At 39.2% G+C, this 9,049-nt stretch overlaps 1 protein-coding gene across 3 annotated transcripts in view; it reads right to left on the bottom strand.

The window, feature by feature from the left end:
* Positions 1 to 744: 744 nt before the first annotated feature.
* PITPNC1 (phosphatidylinositol transfer protein cytoplasmic 1) overlaps positions 745 to 9,049 on the bottom strand; it is a 263,252-nt gene continuing 254,947 nt past the window's right edge. For all 3 annotated transcript variants that reach the window (XM_049701886.1, XM_049701884.1, XM_049701885.1), the window contains one exon: positions 745 to 5,363. In XM_049701886.1, coding sequence (XP_049557843.1) covers positions 5,358 to 5,363 — 6 coding nt within the window. In that variant the 3' untranslated portion in view covers positions 745 to 5,357. The remainder of the gene's footprint in view (positions 5,364 to 9,049) is intronic.

The raw sequence follows: 9,049 nt of genomic DNA, 5'->3' as shown, positions 1-9,049 counted from the left end.
GAAAAAGAATGTACATATGTATAACTGAATCACTTTGCTGTACAGCAGAAAGTAACACAACATTGTAAACCAACTGTACTTCAATAAAAAGAATAATAATATGGATACTGACACGCGTTACAGGATTGAATAGGAGGGAGAGGTGTGTCTCTGCTTAAGCTCCGAGGAGACTATTGAAAGATGGGTGCTAAAGCATTTCTGTGCTCCTCCTCCCGTCCCCAGAGGACGCTTTTGTGAACAACAGGAGCTACTTGAGATGGAGAAACCACCGTCAGGTCAGAGCCATTTCAGCGCAGCTTACCTGGCTTGCCCTGCGGTGGAGAGGATCTGGTGTCCCCCCTAAGGTGGTGTTCCTACAGATTCCCTGGGGGATGCTTTACCTTGGTTACCACTCAAGACTCTTGCCTCACATTTGATGAGGGGTAACCAAGCACCTGATGGGTGGATGGATGAGTCTGCATGTGTATCCCACCGGGTTATATTCACTTTGGGTATTTTTTGGCTGGAGAGTTAGAGCTGGCACCCAGGCATTTCTTACCAAGGGCCCAGCCCTGAAGACACCATACGCCTATTAGCAGACCAGGCTTCTTTGCACACAAGTCCCCTAGAACTGGGTCTAAGTTCCGGCCTTTGGCTTGTTCTTTCTCCCTTGATAGCTTCTTTCCCATCAACCCCCAAGTTCCCAATAGTTAACATTCCCTTGGGAAGATCTGAGAAAGACAGAGAGGAAGCTACACTTGGAAAGAAGATTGCTTTGTACTTTATTTACAACAGAATGTAAGAAAAAGTAAGTTATTATCAATAATAAATAACTGGGAAAAAAACCACAAAACAGCCATAAAATGACACAGGAGGATGGCGTGTGTGAGGATCAATTTTGTTTGCTTTGCTTGCTGTCTATAACACTGTGCAGCCCAAAACTTGGTCCCTCAGCTGTGGCAGTGGTATATTGACTCATTTAATCAAGATCTCAGCTCGAAATGTAAACGCTAAAAATTACACTTGAAGCTACATACAAGTGGCACAGGTATAACATCAACTCAAAGAACCTCTCCTTGGTGACACACACAAACTGAAGGGAGACTTGCAATTCAACAGACAGGCTTTCGATTTTAAGCAAAAACATTGAGAGGCTAACCCAAGGCATCTGTTAACTTAACGACAAAATAACAATAACAGCATCTGGAAAGGTCTCAACATATTCACATTCTCTTATTGCACTAACTCCTAAAAAGCTTAAACGCGTACATTTCAAATGAAACAGATTGTTTTGAAGGTAGAACACAGAAGAATCTGGTATGTGTTGCCTCTGTATGCCATTGCCATGCTCTTGTGTAACACTCGGTTTCAGCAGGAAAGAATAGTTTTAAATGATTTATGATCAAGTGCAGTCACTGGTTTTTTTTTTAATTTCAAGAATTATGGCTTAGATGGCATATCGTCACCCAGCCTACTGAATCAGATGATCAGAAAGGGACTAAAACTATTTAAACAATCTTTCCCATTGGATTATCTGAGTACGTATTACACGTGGAGTAAATTATTCTCTGGCCCTTCTGAAAAGTAAAATTGTTGTTGACCTATGCCAGCCAGTGACGTGTCGTCTCTGAGCCATTGAAAAGATGCTAAGGCGAGTAGAATTTTAAAATACGCATAAATCCATTAGCCTTGAAATTTTCATGGAAAAATTATTTCTTGAGTAGTGTCAGAATCTATTCTCTTAGGTCACTGTTTCTTACAGTGTCTTGGAAGAAAACCACATAACTTTTGGGGGTCTTTTTGTGTTTTTTGAGTGTCTACATTAGACACACACAATTGTGCTATTTAGAGATTTATTTTCACAACCAAAAACATGGCTAATAAATACCTCCAAATAACTTAAAGCCACTTTCCCTCACACAAATGCAAGACCAAAACAGAAGGGTTTATAAATTCGTTCACCAGTGAACTCATACTGTTTTGGTTATCATGTAGTAACAAAAATGTCACGGACTCCTTTGTCGTTATGCTTCCTCTTTGCTTTGTCTTATTCCAGCCCAAAAGTAGGAAAATGAAATGGTCTTCAGAGCTGACTTCTGACAAAGTTTATGCAGTAAAAACACCAAGGGCTTCTTATCCTGGGAAAGCACAGCTAAAGCAACAGTGCTGTACTATGGCCAACGAAAAGCACAAGGGCATTTCGTAATTTGAAGTCCATTCAAAGTAATGAAATCTATGGTCATTTTGATGGTCTCCACTAACATGAGAGACAAAGATCGGGTGAACATACGTGTTATTCTGTGGATTATTTATTTTAATTTGGCTACCAGAGACTTAAAACTGGTGGTGTCGGATTCACTATATTTATATATATACAGGTATAGTACAATTTTGGTGAACAAGGTTGAAGGTTTCCACATTGCAGACAGAGGCACTGAGTTAAGATTCTATTCTTCCCCTATACACGCTTAATGAATTCAAGTTTCTGCTTTTCTTTTCTTCTAAATTTCCATCATGCAGCCACTTAGTTTCCAGCCTTATAGGAATTAATAATGTTCTATATACACATTCATCGCAGGCTTGTACCCCACAATAAACAAATTCATGTATGGAGACTGTGAAATGACACTTGACAATCAAGACAAATAAAATACTGAAGTCATTTATGCCCTGTGATGACTGGACTAAATATTCAAAGCAGCTAAAGGAATATCTGCACCCGTCTCCCCCCCCCCCCATTAAAATGCACACAAACCACATGTAGACAGAAAAACTGAACATACTTTAAGAGCACACATATTTGTTGGCTAAGAATTACACTATCAGTGGTAGTTTTGCAAGTAATGTCTGTGGTATTGTACTGGCTATAAGAGAAAGAAAACTCACAGTAGGAAACCAGAAATTAGCTTTCTAAAGCATATAGAATTGCTGACCTGGATAGCAGAAGCTACTTTACAAAAATGGAAAATTAGCAATGGCATCAACAGAAAAACTAGGTCTAGATGTGTGAACAGCACGCACAAAATAAATTCATTCCATGCAAAAATCACGATCCCACCCCATCCTGATTTCAGCTTGCAAATGGTAAGCAAATATACACACCATGTCACTGTCTTCTGAAAGGAGAATTTTACTTCCAAAGGGAAACATTCTTGTTAAGTGCTACTGTGTCGAAAGAGAGCCATTGAGAAGTCCAAGGGGTCTTGATAAAAGATTGAGTTTTCCCACAAGCAAAAATCATGCTACCATACCATGCAAAGGCGGTGTCTTACTATGGTGCTATCATTCTTAGGGAAGAGATGCACTGTTGATCTAAGCTATTTGCAATGGGTTCCCTTTGAGTTCTGGGTTTATTTATTTATTAAGCTAAATGTCAACCTATAGATAAAGAAATGATCTTGACAATCTGACATATGACTTAGAACACTTGGTGCTGGGCTCATGGGGCCAGCACCTGCACCTTGGGAGAGTCTGTTAACTGGAAGGACACTAGGCAGAGTGCTGTGCTCTGAGAGAGAGAAGCAGGCAGGGTCCACTGGCTGAGAGGCTGTGTAAGAGGAGGAGGATACCCTCCTTGGTCTATGTAGTGTCCTTTGGAATCTGTGTTTGGGGAAGGTCCCTTTCCTGAGGTTGGAGGTTATGGTCAGGAAGGCTAGCTGGGGCCTTGGAGTTGCCCAATTACCTTGTTCTCTTCCTCTCTTGGAGGACAAAAGGAAATGCCAGATTCTGTTTGCTCTTCTTTCTGTGTTTAAAGGCAGTGAGGTGCGAAGGTGGCAGTCTTCTCTTTAGATCAAAGGAGAGTTCTCTCTCTGCCACTTTGGTGAGTGATCTTGTCTCCCATCAACCTTGAGTCTAATCTTGCATTACCAATACTCTCAGAAAAGAAAGCTAGACAGAGGGGCATCTTTTATCACTTTTCCTTGTTACTCTACAGATAGGAGTCAGCCATTCTGCTCATTTTCTCCTCCCACTCGACTGTATTCACTCGACTTTTGTGACATTCCCAATATTTGGATTTCAAGTAAGGAGCAAGAGAATGACAATCTTTTCTAAGGTCTAGTGATGGGCAATCCGTTCAGGGAGGTCTAGATGTTATTAAGAGTAAAATGAGGAAGGGGATGGGAGACAACTCTGACAGTGTTAAAGTCCAGGTAGTTTACTCTATCCTTGAACTTCTTTGAATGGGTAAAGAGTCAATGAATTCTACTCAATTAATTGCAAATTCTGAGAATCTTAAAGGATGACGGAAGGTGATAGGTCAAGGTTCGTTGGTACCTGTAGAAAAAAAAAGACGTTTGCCTCACCTGGGCCTCTTGGTTCCTAAACCAAACCATCCCAAAATCAGACAGTTATGGTCACATTCATCCATGTAATTCTTAAAAGATTTCTGAGGCCACAAGGGCACGAAGGGGAAAGTTATTAAAAGACAGAAACAAGTGGAACCTTTATTAAATTCTGTGAAAGGTATAAATAAGTTACTGTTAATTGCACTTGGAGCCTCTACATGTTGATAATTAAAATTTCCAAAAAATTTAAAGAGTTAATTAGGCCCCAAATCCTGAGTCAGACTAACGCAAATAGGAATCTCAGTAACTACTGGTATTCAAGTATTGGTAAGGAGCAGTTCAAAATTTAACAATTAGGTATATTATGCCTGAGAATATTTTTGAGAATTTCAGGTTTGATGGGAGGAAACTGACTTCACTATTTCACTACACCTTGTAACACAGTGGTACAAAGTTTTCATTTATTTACCCTTGAAGTCCATGCCAACCTCATCAAATGCCCAATAAACAAGGCTTCCTCCCTGGCATCCAGCTGTGGCTACAGAAGATCCCTTCTGTCCTTTGCAAGTCTTACATCTTACATCTAATATGACGCTGTGTGGCATACTTAAGGAATCATATGTGAAATTACTTAACTACATGCATACTCAAAAGATCAAAGGGACATGTTTGAGTGACAAAGCAGTCTTTTTCTATACCGGATTATTAAAAAAAAAAAACAAACAAAAAAAACAAGACCCCAAACCGAAAATATAAAACCCCATGAAATATTCTTATGAAGTTACTCTGCTTTAGGCCGACATGGCTTATCTGAAGAATGTATGCCAGGTAAATTCAGGGTGGCTTTTTTCTCAGGGTCTGGAAGCGTGAGAGTTTCTGGGGCAGACTTTTTCCGGGGCCGATCTTTGGGAACCGACAGAAATTCTGGCGCATCTGTGGAGAGAGGAGTGGATGGAGCGCTGGAAGGGGCGCTGCGGACTGAGGACGGCAGCAGGGGAATGCTGGAGATAGAAACGGCAGGGGGGAAAACGCCAATTTTCTTGTTGGTGGCTTCCTGAGTGGCTCGTTCAAATTCTCGGACTTCATCCATTGTCATGTCTTAAAGGAAAAAAACAGAAAGAAGAAAAAAATGAGCAGGTATTTAGAAGAGATGCAAATGGATTCATCTCTCTGCCTGTTTTTAAAGGACCCATCAGAACTCTATGATAAGGGGATCTCCAGATTATAAACCCAAATTATCATCGAAATGCTAAGCCCTGAATTTTTTTCTTTTTACTGAGGCAGACCTCTGAAAAAAAAAAAATTCCTTTATGAGTAACCATCCAAGGTTGTCCAAAGCACTTTTCAGTGAGTACTTTAAGTATTCTGAAAAAAGAACTTATCAGGAGAGTACAGAAGCACACCGGAGCTGTGTGTGTCTGTGTGTTGTGCGTATGGTATGGTATGCAGAGCTATTATTAGACCTGGCCATCTTTTCTATAAAGGGAAGATTATTAAAGCAATCAATGGCCCCAAAATGATACATACTATTATCCACTTTAGATCGTGAAAATATAAGTTCACCTTTATAGGGTAAATAGGCAGATCATCAGAATTTTTCAACATGCTATCCTCTTATTCAATGAATATACTTTATGTATTCTAGGGGTTACTTGTTTCCTGACTGTGTATCCACCCTGAGATTTTTCAGACGCTGTGTTTTAATTATTTCTTCTTAAAAAACAAGTAAGATATGACAACAACAACAACAAACTCTAACTATCCCCAAACCAAAAAAACGAAACCATTTCTCAAGGAAACATAAAAAGAAAAAGAGCAGAGAACAAAAGGATAGTATCACATAATGGGTGAGAATTTTATTTAAAAGAAAAAAGAGCATTATTTGGCATTCAAGAAATAAATTCAGTGACGCCTCATTTAACAGGCATTGTCAGATGGTGTAGACTTTCCAAAAATACCTGAAATGTTATTACGTGAGAAAGTAAAAAAGAAAAATTCCTTTAAATGTAAATCCTTCCCTAATGTAACTACAGTGAATAACGTATTATATACACTTACTACATTTTAGACATAATACACTGAAGGAATATCACTGTGTTACAATACAGTGATGCCTTCTTTCTTAGGGCCGGTTTGCTTTATATAGTTTAGTATCTCTTCTCTCATTCTTAGAAACTCTATTATTATTACTACTACTATTATGGTTATTATTAATTACTCTCAGTCTGGCTATCCCTGGTATCTTTTGCCAATTTTATTACTGGTAACAGGGAAAACAGATAACTGGGCATATTAGAAAAAGCTCAGTGAAGGCCTAAAAGCTTGTAAAATGTGAAATCTGCTGCCCATGGATTTCTACATCTGTTTTAGCTTCCAGAGACCCATTTTTCATTTGTGACCTCTCCCATGAACTTAGTAGGTGATACCACATTAGATGATACCACATAAAATAGTATGAAACATAGAGTCCCTTTGGAAATTCTAACTATGGAGTTAATATAGTATTAATCATTAGGATATATATATATATATATATAGAGAGAGAGAGAGAGAGAGAGAGAGAGAGGGAGAGAGAGAGAGAGACAGAGAGACAGAGAGTCATATAACATATGAGCAAACCAGGAATATTGCACAAAAAACAAAATCCTTGAGAGGATTTCCTAGGAACAATTATTAAAATTTTCTGAAAGGAAAAAGTTCTTACAAAGGAAATAAAAAATTATGCCTGTGTTGACAGAATATGAAATTCAGAATATAGCAAGAACTGTACCTGTAAACTTACCACTTTAAAAAAATACTAAGACTATTAAACAAGCTCAGAAATAAGATTAAGTTCTTTAAAAGGAGGTATTTCAAAACAAAATTGAGAAGCAGTCGCATAGTACAGGGAGATCAGCTCGTGCTTTGTGACCACCAGAGGGGTGGGATAGGGAGGGTGGGAGGGAGGGAGACGCAAGAGGGAAGAGATATGGGGATATATGTATATGTATATCTGATTCACTTTGTTATAAAGCAGAAACTAACACACCATTGTAAAGCAATTGTACTCCAATAAATATGTTTAAAAAAAGTATAAGAAAAATAAAACAAATTGAGACTCAGAAAAATTTCAGTGAATGTCAGCAAAATCTCAGCAGTATGTTTCTGCTATAATAAATGATATCATCTTTGAAAAATCAGGTTTTCTATACAAGTGGCTGAATATAGTGCTCCACTCCACACATCCAGCAGGGGGCAGAAATCATCCAAAGTACAGAAGTTTGATTTTACACTCCGGTTCAGAGTCTCTTAGAAGTTCTCCTCCTTGAAAGTATTGAACCTACTCAATTGAATAGGAGACTGTTATTTTCCTTATTGCCCGTGGCCATGGATGTTCATTTTGCCTAATTTCAATCTAGTTTGTCTCTACTCAGGTCAATGATTTAAATTTACTGAGCACCCATGCAGTTTTTATTCGTGATGGACAGCAGCCCCTTGATTTCAACTTTTTCATTATGATAGAGAAGAAAAATATAGAAAAATAAAAGACCCCCAATTTGATGGAATTCAAAGAATAAGGGAAATGGTGGTAAGCATTTAAAGGTAACCACGTTGGGACTTCCCTGGTGGTCCAGTGGTTAAGACTTCGCCTTCCAATGCAGGGGGTGAGGGTTCCATCCCTGCCCGGGGAACTAAGATCCCACATGCCTCCCGGCCAAAAAACCAAAACATAAAACAGAAGCAATATTGTAACAAATTCAATAAGGTGTAAGAACTCAGAATGAGGAAAGCACTGTTTAGTATCCTTTGGCTACCTGGCATCTTCCCCTTTCCTCTGGCTTCCTTTGTCTTGTGGTGCTTATATATAGTGAGTGGCTTTCAGAGAGCAGCTGAGAGGGAACAGGTGTCTAACGTTCCTAAAGAAAAGGTAATTGAAAGTGATAGAAATTCAAGGACAGTTTCCTTAATGAGCACTTCTAACTTTAGAACAGGGAGAGAGGAAGGGGGAAGTCCTATAGGAACTGGTCGGTGCCTACAGAGGAACACCTCCTGATCCAAAGAGCTTTCTGCAAATCCAATCACTGCATCCAAAATGGGGAGGAAGTCCATTTCAACCTCAAGGGCAGTCACATGCATCCAATAGCAGCACATAGGTTTTACAGGGCACATTCCAAAGACATGCTCTCAAAAGTTCACTAGAAATTTCCAAAGTGCAACCAAAGGTCTTTGCATATCTAAAGCATTTACAACAATAGCCATCTGTCAATTTTCTGTAACTACGCTGTCAATTTCTTAAATATCTAATGTGTATTACTGTGGGGCTAACAGACATGTGGGCTCAAGCTGGCACCCAAAGAGATCACAGCTCTGGCCAAAGATACATTTATATGACTTGGCGATTACATTTTTCTTTGTTATCTGTCACTCCTCTTCATTAGCACGAATGATTGAGATAGAACTATATTTAAGATGCTGGCATACACCGTACGGTCAGCTCTCAATCACCAATGTGCCATTAAATAACCTCAGGTTCTCTGATGCTTAAGTCCCGGGCGAGATCTAGCTCACCACACCTTCACTGCTCAGCCAGTATGTATGCATAGATGGCAGCCCCATCTGGACATGAATCTAAGTAAAAAGGAAGTGATTGGGTCAGATAGCCATAAAGAGCCCTAGAAAGCATTTCAAAGCAAATGTAAAGAAACCTAAAATACTAGATGAGCCAGAATGAACGACTTAAATGAATGAGTGTTAACTATGTCTTTAAAAGTTACTGGCATTGATGGTCTAGCTTTCTTAGGACG

Source organism: Orcinus orca, chromosome 19 (genome assembly GCF_937001465.1).
Source record: "Orcinus orca chromosome 19, mOrcOrc1.1, whole genome shotgun sequence".
NCBI lineage: Eukaryota > Metazoa > Chordata > Mammalia > Artiodactyla > Delphinidae > Orcinus > Orcinus orca.
This window is presented reverse-complemented; position numbering and strand designations above follow the sequence as displayed.